Source organism: Micropterus dolomieu, linkage group LG06, assembly GCF_021292245.1.
Source record: "Micropterus dolomieu isolate WLL.071019.BEF.003 ecotype Adirondacks linkage group LG06, ASM2129224v1, whole genome shotgun sequence".
NCBI classification, from domain to species: domain Eukaryota; kingdom Metazoa; phylum Chordata; class Actinopteri; order Centrarchiformes; family Centrarchidae; genus Micropterus; species Micropterus dolomieu.
In genome coordinates, this window is record NC_060155.1 from 2,979,608 (window position 1) to 2,998,581 (window position 18,974).

At 43.3% G+C, this 18,974-nt stretch overlaps 2 protein-coding genes across 4 annotated transcripts in view; one reads left to right on the forward strand and one right to left on the reverse strand.

Annotated features, from left to right (window-relative positions):
• Positions 1 to 11,430, reverse strand: part of LOC123972852 (tripartite motif-containing protein 16-like) — a 12,711-nt gene extending 1,281 nt beyond the window's left edge. Inside the window, exon 1 of the mRNA XM_046052573.1 lies at positions 10,751 to 11,430. Within this exon, the coding sequence (XP_045908529.1) occupies positions 10,751 to 11,249 (499 nt within the window). The 5' untranslated portion in view covers positions 11,250 to 11,430. The remainder of the gene's footprint in view (positions 1 to 10,750) is intronic.
• Positions 1 to 18,974, forward strand: part of LOC123972848 (disco-interacting protein 2 homolog C) — a 459,676-nt gene that overhangs the window by 25,009 nt on the left and 415,693 nt on the right. The window lies entirely within an intron of this gene.

Genomic DNA, 18,974 nt, shown 5'->3' on the forward strand with positions numbered 1-18,974 from the left:
AACCTAGTCAGGATGGGGTCTAAGAGGCAGGTTGATGGTTTAGATGAAGAAATTATTGAAGTTAGTTGGTAAAGATTGAGGGAAGCAAAACAGTCTAAACATATATCTGGTTCTACAGCTGTTTCTAAGGTTCCTGAGTTAAGAGATAAGTTGGTGCCAGTTGAGGGCAGGTCTTGGTGAATTTTGTCTCTAATAGCTAGAATTTTATCATTAAAGAAGCTCATGAAGTCGTAACTACTGAGAGCTATGGGAATACTTGGCTCAATAGAGCTGTGACTCTCTGTCAGCCTGGCTACAGTGCTGAAAAGAAACCTGGGGTTGTTCCTATTTTCCTCTATTAATGACGAGTAGTACGCTGTTCTGGCATTACGGAGGGCCTTCCTATAAGTTTTAAGACTATCTTGCCAAATTAAACGCGAATTTTCCACTTTGGTGGAACGCCAATTCCCCTCAAGTTTCCGCGAGATTTGCTTTAATTTGCGAGTTTCAGTGTTATACCATGGAGCTAACCGTCTTTGTTTTAGTATTTTCTTTTTTAGAGGGGCTACAGAGTCGAGTGTCATTCGCAGCGAGCCTGCAGCACTATCAACAAGATGATCGATTTGGGAGGGACTGAAATTAGCATAGGAGTCCTCCGTTACTTTGTGACTAGATAATGTATTTAGAGCTGATGGAATCGCATCCTTAAATTTAGCTATAGCACTGTTTGATAACTCAAAAGTTATCAAACAGTGGTCAGATAAAGAGGGATTTTGTTGGTACACCACTTCAGTACCATACACCAAAACAAGGTCGAGGGTGTGGTTAAAACAGTGAGTCGGTTCATGAACACTCTCAGAGAAGCCAATGGAATCTAACAGAGAGATAAACGCAATACTGAAGCTGTCATTCTCAACGTCCACATGAATATTAAAATCCCCTACAATAATAACTTTGTCCGTTTTAAGGACTAAAGTTGATAAAAACTCTGCAAATTCAGATCAGAATTCAGAGTACGGACCAGGTGCTCGGTACACTATAACAAAAAGAATTGGTTGCAGTGATTTCCAACTTGGGTGAGACCAAGAACAAGGCTTTCAAATGAGTAATAATTTAGTTTAGGTTTAGAGCTGATTAGTAGGCTAGAGTCGAAGATAGCTGCAACTCCACCTCCTCGGCCTGTGCCTTGAGGAATGTGAGTATTAATATGACTGGGAGTTGGGCAAGTGGGTGCTGTGAAAACATAAACACAAGATAACCAAAAGAGATCCCTCCAAAACAGGGATTACTAACTAACTTTGAAATCAAAATGAAAACAAAAACTCTATCTTGGGTGTCTCAAAATCAAAACACAGCGAGCACAGCACGCCTAATCCTAATGTGCTAAACAAAGGGAAATCCTAAGCATGTAGAGTGGGGGTCAGTATTGGCTCTAAATCCTAGTCCAACTCAGCAGACACACGGTTTAAACACAACTAACTCAAGTGTGTCTCTTAACAAAAATAACCACTTTCTGACTCCCAGTAATGAAATAAACTGCTGCAATAGGGGTACAAAGTCTTTAGCTAAACAGCTAACACAAAGACTACTCTTAACAGAAACACTTACTCTCAGTACTAGCAGCAGAGCACAAACACAAGCAGGCCACAGGAGTGAGCCTGCTTGGTCGGTCGGTCATGTCGGTCGTGGTTGGCACAGAGGCAAAACAGTAAATGACAGACAGCCCCTTTTCCTTCTTCTTCTTTGGGGTTTTATGGCAGTTGGCATCCAAAATGTTGCATTACCGCCACCTACTGTATTAAATAGTTTTCCCAGTGCAGTATATTTACCCACCCTAAAGTGCTCCCATTCAATGCATTGTCCATTCTATGTCTCAGACTCAATGGTCTGAGATGGTATAAATCCTGCTTTCTTTCCAGTCTCTTGGTAGCTTCGGCGTATGTTAGCCCCTCTTCTGCTCTGATTTTACTCACTTTTATTTGTTTGTTTTTTTCCCCAGACACTGCGCATGGTGATTCCCCGCACAGTGAATGCATTTTTCTTGTTTCTCTTCACACTTCCCCAAATCTCCCACAAAAGTCAAACACACGGAATTACTTTGCTCCCTTTCTCCTTGACGGAATCTTGGCAGTCTTCTCGCCTCACTGACTCCTTCAATGCCCCAAAACTCCTCGTCTTCCACTGACAGCGGTACCCCACTTATTACTCCTTTCTTTTTGTATTCTGCCCCGAGTGGGAAGCATTTCACACTGCTGTAATCTGCATACATCTTAATCCTCAAAGCTTGCTCTCTCCAATGCCTTGACACAGTCAATGATAACCATCCCACTCCTTGTTATTTTGATGGACCGAACATCTCTGAGTTTATCTCCAACGAATTTTCCAACCTCGTGCAAATCCTTGATGATCCCATCCGTTCTTGTCACTGCTATCATACCAACTTGATAGCTCTCATCAGTTCTTCTTGATTGTCTGCCATCACTTCAGACACTATCCTTCTTCCTTTACCTATTCACAACTCCTCTTGTGTCTTGTTTGTTCTCCACACTGTCCTCTGACTCCATTTTTGAACCCACTGCTGGCTTCCTCCAGTGCTTATTCCAGGCAGTATGACAGCTTTTAAAGCAGCAGGCCCTAACCACAGCTCGCAGATTGGTGGATGGTCTTAGGGCTGCTCCAATCAGGACCATTGATGTAGGTGGGAGCAGACAGGTCCTCAACAACACCAACCAATCCTCAGCCAGGGATTGCACAGCCTGCTTAGCATACTGGAAACACACACGAACAGTAACAAAATATGGCTGCTACAGCGGGCAAGTGTAATCAGTTCTGGATTCAGACTTTACAACCCAGGATTGTCTGGCTGTGAGGTGACAATGCCAAACAGTGAACTAACATGACAGGCTCATTCTGAAGTGTCATCTTCATGAAAATCAACACAATATATCAAAAGGGGCCCAAGTCCAGAACTACACAGTATCTGTTGAGAGTCAGGACTCAACTAAACTTCTTCACACCCAAATTGACCAAATTAATTCTGACTGTTTTTCCACTTTTTAAAGTCTGTGTAATAAATCCTGTTCATTGACTAAGCACAAACAAAATGGTGGATGTGACAAAACAGTACCCTGGAATGAAGACAAGAAGAAAAGACTTTGTTCATGTTTGTTTATTCATCATGTAGTAAACCTTCAGTGTGTTCACACATCCATCAGTAAAGTCTGTTAAATGACTCTTGTTCAATGATTTCAGGTACAGATTCACTTCATCCATCAGTGTGTTTGACCAGAATCTCAGCTATGTCAAAGACAATAAAGAATGACCTCCTTATGATGAAGAAAATTACAGTGAGAAATGTCGGTTCAGGTAAACAACAGTCATCATGAGCAGTGATAGCCTCCATGGCTAAACAGACACAGGAAGGAGCTCCACTCAAACATTTACACAACAACTGAGGAGAAGATGAAGTACCGCCCATAATGTTTGATTGACAGGTGATCTCACAACCAGCTCTCAGCAACAAACATGAAGACAAAACAAGTTTAAGGATTAAAACAGAATTTAACCCTCTGTCCCTTAGATGACTTCTGACTATTTCAACGGATAGAACTCAGCAGTGTTTCCACAAGAATAGTAACGGAGCCGAAGTCCAGCATAGAGAGGCAGAGTGAATGTTGTCTGGACTCTGTGGAGGAGAGTCATGGTTTCAGAGACACTGTAGAAGGACAGAATACCTGCACTGTGATCCAGGTACACTCCTACTCTGGAGGACTGCGGACCTGAGACGGGAGTTTTGATGTTTTTGTACAAAAAGTTACAACTTTTTTTGTCAAAATCTAACGCCCAAGATTTGTCATTGAGTCCAAATTCACATTCATTCGACCACCCATCTCTGTTAATAATCTTGTATGCGACTGCTACATAAACTCCTCCTCCTCTCCACTCCACCTCCCAGTAGCAACGTCCAGTCAGACTCTCTTTACTCAGGACCTGACAGCATTCAGTAAATCTGTCTGGGTGACGAGAATAAGACTGTCGGTTAATCATTATTGTTGCCTTTCTGTTCCCCTCAGACAATAACAGCTTTCTTTGCGCTGTGTTTGGATCCAGTGTGATTTCACGTGAATATTTTAAGAACTCAGCTCTGGTCTTGGGCTCTGGTTGTGGCAGTAAAACATCCACTTCAGTCACAGTCAGTGAAATGTTTGTCCATTTTTCACTCAGAGCGTCCTGTAGTTTATCAGCAGTGTGATTGACAGTCTCCACCTCCTGCTGAAGCACCCTTACAGGTCCAGCATAGCAGTGATCAGCAGGAGCAGCTTGGAGTCCAGTCTTCTTCAGTTCCTCCACTAAAACTGCTAACATGGTGTTTTTCCCCAGGACAGGCCTCGGTGTGAAGGTCTGCCTACACTGAGGACAGCTGTGGATTTTCTTCTCCTCCTCTTCATCCCAGTGGGTTTTAATACAGTTCATGCAGTAGCTGTGTCCACAGGGAGTAGTCACCGGATCCTTCAGGAGATCCAGACAGATGGAACAAGAAAAGGTTTCCCTGTCCAGCTGAACTCCTTTCTGCGTCATTTCAAACTGTAGATCTGACGTGGAGGGAACAAGGAAATGTAAGTTAGAGTGAGCCAGAGTGGTGTTCACTGTGAGAGCATTAACCCTCTGAAAAATTGGAAGAAATTATCAAGAGAGTGATGAGGTGATTTTCCCTCAGTAGGAACTTTAGTCAATTTACAAATAAAAGATATGTACAGGAAAGTAGAGTACATTCCCTAACAATACATTCATAGTATTTAGGCCTACTTTTTCTGTAGCATAAGCTCAGTAAACTCCCACAAAACTCACTTAGGTGAATGAAATATTATACAGGTAACAGTGTAACATATTACAATATGTGTGCATGGAAATTCACCCTTGTCACAAACATACATACATATACTGAAATGCTGTAATTAAGTACACATTCAAGGTAGCCCACTTTAACTATATATCATGGAGGCAAATACAGTATGTTTCCTCCTCTAAATTTGTCTGACAGCTTTAGTTAGGCCTACAAGATACCTTTCAGATAATGTTTTCATCCCCTCACTGTCCATTGATAACCACATATCTCCAAATTTGGTGATGGTGGGGGGGGGTTCTGATCAACTATATCTCGCCATAAATAAGCAATTTAAAAACCCTTGGATTAACTTGAAAACGCATTGTTACAAAGCTGAAACAGGCTGTTTCTCATAGCTCATTTTAGAGATAGAGATACGTGGTTCTCACAGGACACTGAAGCTACTTAGAGAATATGATGCACTGCTGTAGAATACCACCCAACAGTATGTAGAGTATTTTCACAGTGTGGTATCAGTATAAGTTAAAGTCTGAGTACTTCTGCCACCACTGGTTCTTCTGTTACCAAGTGGGGACTCACTTTAACAGTTTCTACTCTCCACAACACTCAACTTCCTCTAAATGTGACAATAACATTGTTTTTACACTCTTGGCATGTTAGCAAGTTATTACAGCCACAGTAACTCTGTTTAAGATCCACAACTTACCTGAAAAACCTGGAGAAATAACCAGGAGAGTGATGAGGTGATGTTTCCTCAGCCAGAACTTTAGTCTGATGAGGAAAAAAACTTTATACAATCTGAGGACTCCCCACTGTCTGGGTGGAGACTAGGGATGGGCAGATCAATACCTTACTCCAATGCTCCCGAAACTCATTTGGTATCACTCTCTTTGAAAAAAAAAGAGAATAAAATTATATAAATACAAAACTTGGGTGACTGCATTACTTCCAAACGTTTTCTGTACGTTTGTATAAAGATTGTGCTAATGAACAGCCCTCACATATTCAGCTGGATGACTGTGGAAACCTTTGTGACAAAAACAGAGCACACATCCTTTTTAAAAAGTCTTTATTTCAAACTGTCCACAAACATAGTATCAGTTTTACTGAGTTATCCTGTAGTTTAAATATAGTACACGAAACACAGATACACCAATCACTGCTTTAAAGAAGATGAAACTGCTACTAGTGATATGGTCCTCAGGGACGTAAACGAACTTTTTTTTTTAAGAAAAAAAATGTGTGTTTTAATGTTACATGCATTTTAATGAATAAATAAAATAGGTTACTTGCTCAACACTGAATCCCACAAGACATGAAAGTATTGCTCCCGTATTGCCTTTAATGAAGAAATGAAAGACAGTTCCCTCCATGCATGTAAATGTGTGTTCAGCTCCAACGACTGTGGAGGGCAGGGGGGCTGTCGGATGAAACTGGTTCCTGTCTGTAAAGGGGTGGAGAGGTATCCATAAACAATTGTTTTAACCCTTTTTACAATGGCTTCCTGTTTGTTCAGGGATTGATATAAAGATATTATTGATTACATTTAAGGCTCACAATAAACTGGCTCCAGATTCTATTGTGGATCTTTTAACTCAGTATAAGCCTTTGCATAGTTTGAGATCTTTGGCCAGGGGTCATCTGTTTCCTGAGTCCAGGCTGAAAACCAAGGGGGGGCAGAGATTTTGCAGTCAGAGCCCCGATGCTCTGGAAGACCTGGCGGAGGAAATGAGCATGTCAGAGTCAGTGTCTTCTAAGACTCCTCAAAAAATGCACTCTTATCAGAAAGTATATCCTGATTTCTGAGCTGCCTGTTTATTTATTTTTTTATTGTAGGCTATTTCATTGTTTATACCCTCACTTTCTCTTTTTAATCTTTTACCTCTGTATGTTATTGCCTTGTCTGTTCCTTAACACTGAATGCTGTCTGTCTAAACTTGTATCCCGCCTCCCCTCAAGAGGCAGCTCCCCTCTTGCCAGGACGTCCATGTAAATAAGAAGTTGTTCTTAAGTGTCCTACCTGGTTAAATGAAGGTTTAAACAATATTTATTTCTTCTTTTATCCTGCTTATTTTAACGTTTTGTTTTAAGAAGATCTAGGTTGGGTAGAACAATAACTAAATGGATTGCGGACATTAGTGCTCCCTCCATTGCACTGATTGTGGACTGGATGTGTGTTTCATTCTCAAGACTTTGCACTTCAGTTCATCTCACATGGACTTGGACTGTGTTTTGTACGTTATCTCCCTGCTGCTGTTCAAGGCTTCTTTGAAGTTGCTCCTTTTGGACATGCAGTGCTCCTCTTAGCTTCTAACTTTGCTCTGCTGATATTGTCCTGCTATACTTTAGTTATTTTTGTACAAAAAGTGCGTTTTTTGCGTATTTGCTTTCAAAAATGTACAGAGCCTACTTAAAAGCAGAGGTGAGTAATGAGTTACATTTACTCTGATAGAAATTTTTGAGTAAATTGTAGGCTACTTGTCAGAGTAGTTTTAATGCATCATACATTTACTCTAACATGAGTAGTTTTTAAGAGAAAAATCATTACTTTTACTCGCTACGTTTGGAGACATTCATCATGCTACTTATTTATTTACCGCAGTCACGCATCCACATGACACTGTGAGAACTGAATAATCGCTACAGCATGGTCGTTTGGCTTTCAGATGGTACCAGCAGCTAATATTTAGGCTACAGATTAAAATTTAGCGCAACGTACAGCCAGCCCCGTCTCACCCCATCTCAGGCTTTGTCAGGCTTTCTCAAAGCGTCGGTATCTGACGCCCCGGGATGAGACCGTGTTGGTTTCAGTTGTGAAGTCAATAGGCTTCGACGAGCTGACAGAGCGCAGTGTCTGTTGAGTTAATGCTAATATGTTTAATTATAAATAGTATATATCATGCTTTAAAACTCCTCCTGCTTTCTGCCTTAGTGGAAATATTCAAGCTAATGATGTAGAGCAGTCTGCATTTAACTAGTCATGCTCTTTGGTGTAGCCTGATGAAGACAGGCCAGATTATGCACACACAAACAAGACAAACTACTCTTATTTCATGTGGATGAGACTGTTTCAACAGAAGAGCTTCCTCAGGTAAAAGTGAAGAAGTGAACACTCGTGCATTAATAGGCAATAAGTTATGAAACATCACAGCATTATCCCCTAATTTGATTTGTTTGCCAAATCATAATTTAATATCATAAAACAAGAAAACCATTTTTATTTTGATTCGTAATCACACTTGATGAATAAATATCCTGGTGTATTTCTAATCAGGAGATGATGATGACTTGTGATTTCATTACAGATGGTATGTTTCTGAGGAAGACCGACCATCCATCCATCCATCATCAACCACTCACCCTGCCAGTCCATCGCAGGGCACACAGACAATAGGGCCTTTCTCATTTCCCAAATTTCTGTCTCCTCAACTCCTCGATCCTCGATCCTCAAGCGTGTGACCCGGAAGTCAATCTCAGCACGCCATCTTGATGGACATCTCAATTCTTAAAATGCACATCGAGGGGCGAGGAGACAGAAATGAGAAAGGCCCAAACAGAGCCACATGGGGAGAACATGCAAACTCCACCCAGAAAGGCCGGGGCAACCAGGGTTTGAACCCGCGACCTTCTTGCTGGGAGGCAGCAGTGATATCCACCATTTGAAGTAATTCGAGTCACCTGACAACATTCAGTGCATCTGTATCATTTTGAGTAAAATGTTGTATTTATGCAAACGGAAAACTGACAGGCCAGAACAGCTATTTCTAAATCTAAAAGAATATTACAAAAAGTTACATTTTGAGATGGTGATGGCGCAATGGATAAGACTATGCCTTTGGTGTGAGAGACCTGGGTTCAATTCCCCACTGTGACCCATCCACCATTGTGTCCCTGAGCAAGACACTTGTTGACACCTCTAGTTTCTAGAGAGGCGTGCGACCTCTGACATGTATAACAATTGTAAGTTGCTTTGGATAAAAGCGTCAGCTAAATGAATAAATGTGAGAAAGTTCACCAAAATGAACTAAAACACACTGACTCTACACCTGCACATTTTCAGTGAGCCAGTGGCAGTTGAAGGGGTTCATCCCAGCATAACATACATAGAGACCGCTCCCCTCCTATGGTGAATCTGAAGAAAAATAATGTCTGACGGCCATATTCACAACAAAAGACCCAGAATAAAATTGAACCAGAGATTACTGTACCAATATTTGGATTTTATTTACAATGCATGAAATAAAAGACTATTCAACTTGCATCAAGGGAGTTTCTAAATGCAGGCCATAATAAGGGATTGTACAGTTAATAATCAAACATTAAATCAATAAAATAAACAATATGGGGCTAGACTGCACCACCAGGGAGGCAAGTGTAGAGTTATGCATAAAAAGATGAAATTGTCACAAAATTATGAATAAAGCACCACTACAAACAAACCCATTCAAACCAAATCAAAACTGTTCTACTCACATTTACCTACTCACAGCAAGCTAAGGTGGCTCAAACCACACTACAAGATGGCTCTCAAAGTCCAGTGTTTAACATTTAGCAGCATCTATTTACAGAATATGGCAGAAATTAAATATAACATTCATGAGTATGTTTTCATTAGTTTACTATCACAGGTGATCTCTGTGCAGTGACGAAATGCCACAACAATCAGCTCTCAGCAACAAACATGAAGAGAAAATAAGTTTAAGGATTAAAACAGATTTTAACCCTCTGTCCCTTAGATGACTTCTGACTATTTCAGTTTACAGAACTCAGCAGTGTTTCCACAAGTATAAGGAAATGAAAGTCCAGCATAGAGAGGCTGAGTGAATGTGGTCTGGACTCTGTGGATGAGAGTCATGGTTTCAGAGACGCTGTAGAAGGACAGAATACCTGCAGTGTGATCCAGGTACACTCCTACTCTGGAGGACCGAGGACCTGAGACGGGAGTTTGGACACTGTTGTACCAAAATTTATCACCGTTTTTGTCATATCTTAATGCCCAAGATTTGTCATTGTTTCCAAATCTACATTCAATTGACCTCCCATCTCTGCTGATATTCTTGTATGAGACTGCTACATAAACTCCTTCTTCCCTCCACTTCACCTCCCAGTAACAACATCCAGTCAGACTCTCTCTACTCAGGACCTGACACCAATGAGTGAATCTCCCTCGGTCACTAGAATAAGACTGTTCTTGTGTGATTATTGTTGCTTTTCTGTTCCCTTTAGATAATAACAGATACGTGTGTGCTGTGTTTGGGTCCAGTGTTATTTCATGTGAATATTTTAAGAACTCAGCTCTGGTCTTGGGCTCTGGTTGTGGCAGTAAAACATCCACTTTTCTCCCTGTCAGTGAGACGTTTGTCCATTTCTCACTCAGAGCGTCCTGTAGTTTGTCTCTGACTTCTGACACAGCCGCTGTCACATCCTCAAAGTAGCGCAGAGGACGTTTCTTGATGCTGGATGAGTCTGTAGATTCACTGAGTGCTGACACTGAGGGGTAGTTGTGTAGAAACTGGTTGTGATCCTCTGTGTGTGAGAGCTGCTTCAGCTCAGCGTCTTTCCTCTTCAGCTCAGTGATCTCCTGCTCCAGCTTCTCCTGAAGCTCTTTGACTCGACTCACTTCAGTTTCCTGCTGGGATCTGACCTGCTGCTTCACATCAGAGCGTCTTTTCTCCATGAGACGGATCAGCTCGGTGAAGATCTTCTCACTGTCCTCCACTGCTTCATCAGCAGAGCCATTGATAGCCTCCATCTCCTGCTGAAGCACCTTCACATCTTTCTCTCTGTCCTGGATTCTCTGCTGGATGTTTTGTCGACTCACCTCGAGCTCTCTCTGCCTCTCGGTCCTTTCTGCTGCAGATGAGACTGTGTCGTGGCCTTTATGTTCATCCACAGAGCAGAGATAACAGATACTCTGCTGATCAGTACGGCAGAACATCTTCATCACCTCATCATGACGAGAGCAGATGTTCTCCTGGAGCTTCTTGGAGGGCTCCACCAGCTTGTGTTTCTTTAATGGAGCCACATCATAATGAGGCTGCAGGTGTTTCTCACAGTAAGAGACCAGACAGACCAGACAGGACTTGAGGGCTTTCAGTTTTCTCCCAGTGCAGACATCACAGGCCACATCTTCAGGTCCAGCATAGCAGTGATCAGCAGGAGCAGCTTGGAGTCCAGTCTTCTTCAGTTCCTCCACTAAAACTGCTAACATGGTGTTTTTCCGCAGGACAGGCCTCGGTGTGAAGGTCTGCCTACACTGAGGACAGCTGTGGATTTTTTTCTCCTCCTCTTCATCCCAGTGGGTTTTAATACAGTTCATGCAGTAGCTGTGTCCACAGGGAGTAGTCACCGGATCCTTCAGGAGATCCAGACAGATGGAACAAGAGAAGGCTTCCTGGTCCAGCTGAACTCCTTTCTGCGCCATCTCACCTCTCAGTGGCAACGACTGTCTTAAGTTTCACTTTCTGAGAACTCAAACCAGTTTGAGCTCTGATCCAAACAGCATGTGTTTCTGCAGTGAATGAGGTCTGTCAGCTCCTGCACTTCACCAAATGTTGGTTACACCTGTCTTCAAACTGTAGATCTGAAGTGGAGGGAATAAGGAAATATAAGGACAGAGAGGAGCTCGCTGTGTCGGAAAGCAGGAAGAAGAGGGAGGGGTTATCAAGCTGTGGTTCATTCCAGGAAGAGGAGTGGTTTGACAGATTCAAGGTGTGTTTGTTTTGTTCAAGTGACATTGACGAGCTACATTCAGCACACGGCTGCTTGAAAGGCACCCGAGCTTCTCTTCTCCCTCCTCCGCTGACAGAGTTTAGCAGGCAGGTGAGAACGGGAACAGGTGAGCGTTACGTATAGCCCAGAGAACCTGATATGGAGAGGGCAGAGGAGAGTTGGGGCAGCTTGGGAGAAGTGGGCTGTAAGTCCCGGCCTAAAATGTCGAGGTGCCGGTACTGCGTGCGTACTGGTGCGTTCCGGCCCACTTCAAGCACTGGATTTGTTCCTCATCATTCCCCGGTATATTGACAATATGACAACATGATAATGTACTGACTCTGTGTCCTTTCTACTCCAGATACCTAGTTTTAAATAAATAATAGTAAATAATAAATAATAATAAAGGGTAAATATGCTATTCAGTTGTGAGTTTTATCAAGTGAAAATAAGTGACATAGAAACTCAAGCTCTGCTCCTCATGGAGATGTTTACTTAGTGTACATAGGTATAAAGTCTTTCAGTTAACAACAAACAAAAGGTGTGGGGCCCTCATACAGACAGAGGTTAATTACTTGGCCTGTACCTGTAGCTGGCTGTAGTGGCAGTTCCGTGTAACCTCTCTCATGAAAAAGAACAGTGAAGAAGGAGCCAGAGCTAGTAGTTAAAATATATTTTGGAGATACCCAACATTAAGGGCAGGTGTGTACACTGTCTTTTCTTCAGAACGAGGAGGTTACCTTTATGTGACTGTATGTCTGGACATGAGGGTTCCGACTGTTGTTTGACCCAGGGTTCGAGTTATAGGCTAATCTGAGCTTCTTGGGGGTTTCTAATATAGGCCTACTACCTAAAGTTACCGGCGGGGGGTAGAGAGAGAGAGAGATCATTGCTTATTAAGTGATTCAACATTTCCCCCTCTCACACAAACACACACAGCAGTCCACTACGTGCCCCAGATGTCTGCGATATTGCAACATGCTGTAGGCCTTCTCGCAATCCGTTAAGTTTCAACGCCTGAAAAATGGCATCAAAGGCTATTGCTGAAGGAGAGACCGCAATTCCATCCTTTATGGTAAAATTAATGTGGTATTATTTTCCGCACTGCTTGTCGACGGCACACAGTAGCAAGCATATTATCATTTGTAGCGCTGTACAAATTAGAGGATGCATGAAAAAGCTAATAATACTAAAGAAATAAGCTGCAGTCAATACAGAGTAATACAGTAGGCTACAATAGGCCATCAACTGAGAATTTTTGCGGGTCGCGGCCTCAACCCGGTCAAAACTGTGCGCTCGCACGATAGTGGCTGGTGATGGAGAAGTGCAGCCATCCTGTCAGTCATGCGATGTGCAGCGTGGTTCATTAGGAAAGTATGTTCATTTAAGTCTGTTTAACTTGTTTAATGTAAATAATAGTAGGTACTAATTACAATGAAAAATACATTATTTGTCATACAAAATAATGGTTGTTGATAAATGAATTAGCCCCACAGATGCATGATTTTACTGCTTCCATGGGAACTCAGACCCTTTTTATGGGAGCTGAGCTCCCACTGGCTCCCACGTAACTCGAACCCTGGTTTGACGGTCAGAAAAGCAGCTCAGATCATCCAGGGTTTTTGAGTATCTGGATTGGGTCTTGAAGAGAATGGCACCTGGGAAAAGTACAGTTCTAATGGTGGACTTGAGTACTCTAATGAGCATTAATGGAAAACCACAACTGACAATAAGGTATTAGGTGTACTTGGTATGAGAACAATTTTGCCCAAATATTAATGTTAAACTTTATAGTCATATTGGATTTTCAGCCAAACCTCTTGGACTTTTTTGTGAAGAAAGGAGCAGAGCTCCCACAAGGATAGGGCAAAGTGGAGCTTGCTGTATTTTGGAGCAGGAAGAAGTGAGAATGTGATCAGGCTTCAGTCCAGAAATTTAAGAGTGTTTTGAAATAGGCATTATGACAGAATGTAAGAGAGAACACACTAGGATCATTGACTGGCTTCTCAGTTGAGATGAACAAAGATAGCATATTCAATCATTAATAGTACAGAGAGTCTGCCTCCTAGTGCCTTTCTATCACTCACCATAGTAGTGAAATAATGTTTCTTGTTGTAGTAAAGGAGACACTTCTATGGCCCTTCCTTGAGTCCTACTTCTAATATTTAACATGTATTTATCTGCTGGACATCTCAGACCCACAACAATGAAACAACTGTAATGTAATGTATTAGTGTTGCCAAATTCTAAAATTGTACTTTACTGTGAATAACTAAATAGTAATAATGAATAATGAACTCTCTGGGAACCATCAACTTATCGTGGTGGAGAGGTTTGCGTGCCCTGGTGAACCTGGAGGCTGTGTTGTCTGGAGCCTAGTGCTCCTGGTAGGGTCTCCCAAGGCAAAGTGGTTCCAGGTGAGGGGCAAGACTGAGAATGGTTCACAAAGACCCCTGATGACAAAATGAGGAAGAGGAGGAGAGACCCTGCCCGGAGGAAGCCCGGGGCCCCCGTCTGGAGCCAGGCCCAGAGGGAGGGCTCGTCGTGGCACATGGCACCCCCCTCTCCATCCTTTGGACCCACCATCCATCGGAAGATCCTCAGGGGTCGGGTGCACTGCCACATGGGTGGCAGTGAAGGTCAGGGGCCTCGCCGGCCATACCCGGGCAGCAGAGGCTGGCTCTGGGGACGTGGAACGTCACCTCTCTGTGGGGGAAGGAGCCGGAACTTGTGTGGGAGATGGAGCGCTATCAGTTAGATCTGGTGGGGCTGACCTCCACACACAGTCTCGATTCTGGAACCGTACTCCTTGATAGGGGATGGACATTATTCTTCTTTGGAGTTGCTCAAGGTGTGAGGCGCCAGGCGGGTGTGGGGATACTCACAAGTCCCCGGCTGAGCGCCGCTACGTTGGAGTTTACACCGGTGAATGAGAGGGTCGCCTCCCTACGCCTTCGCGTAGTGGGGGGGGAAACTCTGACTGTTGTTTGTGCATATGCACCAAACAGCAGTTTAGAGTACTCGGCCTTCTTGGAGACCCTGAATGGAGTTCTGTATGGGGCTCCAGTAGGAGACTCCACAGTTCTGCTGGGAGACTTCAACGCGCATGTGGGCAATGATGGAGATACCTGGAAAGGCGTGATCGGGAGGAACGGCCCCACTGATCTGAACCCGAGTGGTTGTTTGTTGTTAGACTTCTGTGCTAGTCATGGATTGTCTATAATGAACACCATGTTCGAGCATAAGGACGCTCATAAGTGTACATGGTACCAGAGCACCCTAGGCCGAAGATCGATGATCGATTTTGTAATCGTTTCATCTGATTTGAGGCCGCATGTTTCGGACACTCGGGTGAAGAGAGGGGCGAAGCTGTCAACTGATCACCATCTGGTGGTGAGTTGGGTCAGGGGGTGGGGGAAAACTCTGGACAGACCTGGTAAGCCCAAACAGGTAGTGCGGGTGAACTGGGAACATCTGGAGGAGGCCCCTGTCCGTGAGATCTTCAACTCAAACCTCCGGTGGAGCTTTTCTGGCATCCCTGTGGAGGTTGGGGACAGTGAACATGAGTGGGCAATGTTCAAAGCCTCTATTGCTGAAGCCGCAGCGGAAGGCTGTGGTCTCAAGGTCTTAGGTGCCTCAAGGGGCGGTAACCCTCGAACACTGTGGTCAGGGAAGCTGTCCGACTGAAGAAGGAGGCCTTCCGGGATTTGATGTCATGGAGGACTCCGGAGGCGGGGGCAAGGTACCGACGGGCCCAGCCTCTGCTGTGGCAGAAGCAAAGCAGCGGGTGTTGGTTGAAGTTCGGAGAAGACATGGAGAAGGACTTTCGGTAGGCACCAAAGTGTTTCTGGAGAACTGTCCGCCATCTCAGGAGGGGGAAGCGGGGAACCGTCCAAGCTGTGTACAGTAAGAATAGGACCCTGTTGACCTCAACTGGGGAGGTAATTGGGCGGTGGAAAGAACACTTTGAGGAATTCCTAAATCAGACTGACACGCCCTCTCTAGTAGAGGCACAGCTGGAGGCTGATGGGGGTTTCTCGTCAATTTCCCTGGAGGAAGTCACTGAGGTAGTCAAACAACTCCACAGTGGCAAAGCCCCAGGGATCAATGAGACCCGCCCAGAAATGCTAAAAGCTTTGAGTGTGGAGGGCCTGTCTTGGATGACATGTCTCTTTAACATTGAGTGGAAGTCGGGTACAGTGCCCAAGGAGTGGCAGACTGGGGTGGTGGTTCCCTTTTTCAAAAAGGGGGACCAGAGAGTGTGTGCCAATTACAGCGGTATCACACTTCTCAGCCTCCCTGGTAAAGTCTACTCCAAGGTGCTGGAATGGAGGGATCAGATCGAAGAGGAACAATGCGGTTTTCGTCCCGGACCTGGAACAACTGACCAGCTCTTTACTCTCACAAGGATCCTGGAGTGGGCTTGGGAGTATGCCTATCCAGTCTACATGTGCTTTGTAGATCTGGAGAAGGCATATGACCGTGTCCCCCAGGAGATACTGTGGGAGGTGCTGCGGGAGTATGGGGTGAGGGGGGCCCTTCTCAGGGCTATCCAATCCCTGTACATCCAAAGCGAGAGCTGTGTCCGAGTACTTGGCAGTAAGTCGGACTTTTTCCAGGTGCGGGTTGGTCTTCGCCAGGGCTGCGCTTTGTCACCAATCCTGTTTGTGATATTCATGGACAGGATATCGAGGCGTAGTCGTGACGAGGAGGGGCTGCGGTTCGGTGGGCTTGGGATCTTGTCACTGCTTGCGGATGATGTGGTCCTGATGGCATCATCGGTCCGTGACCTTCAGCTCTCACTGGATCAGTTTGCAGAAGAGTGCGAAGCGGTTGTGATGAGGATTAGCACCTCTAAATCTGTGGCCATGGTTCTCAGCAGGAAACCGGTGGAGTGCCAACTCCAGGTAGGGAGTCTTTACCCCAAGTGAAGGAGTTCAAGTACTTCGGGGTCTTGTTCACGAGTGAGGGGAGACTGGAGCAGGAGATTGGCCGGAGAATCGGAGCAGGGGCGGTATTGCGGTATTGCACTCGCTTTACCGCACCGTTGTGACAAAAAGAGAGCTGAGCCGTAAGACCCAGGACTAGGTGGAGAGATTATCTCCACATTGGCATGGGAACGCCTCGGGGATCCCCCAGTCAGAGCTGGTTAATGTGGCTTGGGAAAGAGAAGTTTGGGGTCCCCTGCTGGAGCTGCTGCCCCTGCGACCTGACCCCGGATAAGCGGATGAAAATAGATAGATGGATGAATAATGAACTTTAGTTAAGGGTTTCTCAGGGATGATCTAGAAACCTTTACTTTAGTTAAGGCCCTGAGTTCTTTTCCACCATTTTGTCTTTGATAAAGTTGATAAAAAAACTACATCCAGTTTTTTCAGCTGTTAAAACTTTTTGCTGGGAAAATACTCAATCTGCAGGAATGATTTCTGGATTATTTTGCAAAAACTGAGAAGAACTGCTGAGACAGGAGTTGTGACATTATTATGTCTAAATACTTAAATCTTAATGCTCATGACTTGTCATTATCTCCAAATCTTTAATTAACTGTGTTACTGTCTTTGTATGCTTCTACTAAAACTGCTCATTCACCTTTGTCCACCTCCCAGTAAGTAAATAAGGCTTATCAACTCTCTCACTTGTTGGTAACACCCATTTATAACTTGACAGATCTTTGAAAGAGAGGGAGGATTGAGATATCTGGACAGTGGACATTGACACCCATCCCAGTAGCAGTTGAATCAACCAATCAGCTTGCTTGATGCTCATATCTTAGTGCTTCCATATAAATGACCATAATCTGGAGTGAAATAAACATTTTTACTCTTATCAGTTGAAACATGGACATCGCCCTGCCTCCAGTCCTGCTCTCACACTGCCTTCTATTCAATGAAATTGCCCTGCACTCTGTCCTGAAAAAAGATGTTATGCCACAGTTCTGATGTGGGTAGTAAAAGGTATTGTAAACAGTGTATGTGAGTGAGTGAATTAGGGCTGGTTAGCCCAGAGCACTCCTGAATAAGCAGACAGATAACAGCACCTATTAAGACCAGCAGATTCAAAATGTCCCCAAAAAAATCAGTCATTGAGCAAATGACGTGTAAAATCAATGAATTAATTTCAGTGAGCTCAGTGAGAGAAATTCTTACATGAAATTGTTAATTGTACATCATAGCTGTACATGTAAAATAACAGATAACAGATAGTTAACTAGATTTTGAGGATTCACAAAAAAACATCAATCAGCAAGAAGTGAACAAAAAAGTGATTCTTGCACTGATAATTCTGTGTCTGCCTCGTCGAATACGCACTGAGTTGATTAGTTAAAAATAATACAGTTTAATATACTCAGTGGTAGAATATGTAAAATGATCTCCTGGTTAAATAAAAGTAGCAAAACCACAATTTAAAATACTCTGTCTCTAAGTAAAAGTCCTGCATTAAAATGCTAAGTAAAAGTAGGCTACGTGATTAATATTGGAAAAATGTATTTAAAAAGCTCTGAGCAGCTTAGCACACTGACACAGTGTTAATATATATTATACAAGTAGATTGTTGTCATTGATGCAATAACATATGAGGTGCAATTTAATGTTGCAGCTTTTTGCGCTATTTGTACTTAATTTATATACTGTTGGGTTGTATTATTTACTGTATAGCAATACATCTTTATTTTATATTCATATTATAGATGTTGTTTTATTGTTCTATATTTATTCTTTTTAGAGGCTGCAGTTAGAATGAAATGAACAAACTTTGTGCTGAGACCTGTAGCCCCTAGTCCAGAGGTCACTAATAGGCGGACCGACCTACAGCCGATTACCTCGTGACGGAGCGTTTCTATTTTAACCCGCGCAGCTTTTCTAGCATTTACTGTACTGGTTTAGCGGATCGGGAAACTCAGACCAATCGCATGTGCGCCAATCGTCTCATGTGACTCTGCTCAGCCAATCAAATCTGTGCATTCCGATGCTTGCGAGTCGAGTCCGCGAGATTCACCAGAGACATTTTGGAAACACAAGAATTGAGGAGACGAAAAATTTCACATGGCTTTTAATTAAGAATGTACAGAGTTTTACATGTACGTTCCTCCCACAGGCAGTTCAACACCAAAATATCTCATAGATCTCCAATGCTAGCTGGCAGGACAAACTAGAGCTCACGTTTCTCACTGAACAACAGAAAGTAGGAAAGTGGTAGCTCTGCAAGAGGAAATGAAAGAGAAGAGGAGGCATTACAGCTGTTCATTTGTTATGATGTGTTGAGTGTTTATTATAAAATTGGTTAAGACAACACTTCATCACTTCAAGCTACACTTTTTATTTAATTTATTCAAAAAAACTAGGCAGTTTATTTTAGTTTTACGTAAATTTAGAATTTATTATTAGAGTAGTTATTATTTATTATCCCTCCAGTTTGATGTGAAAACTGACTGAAATAT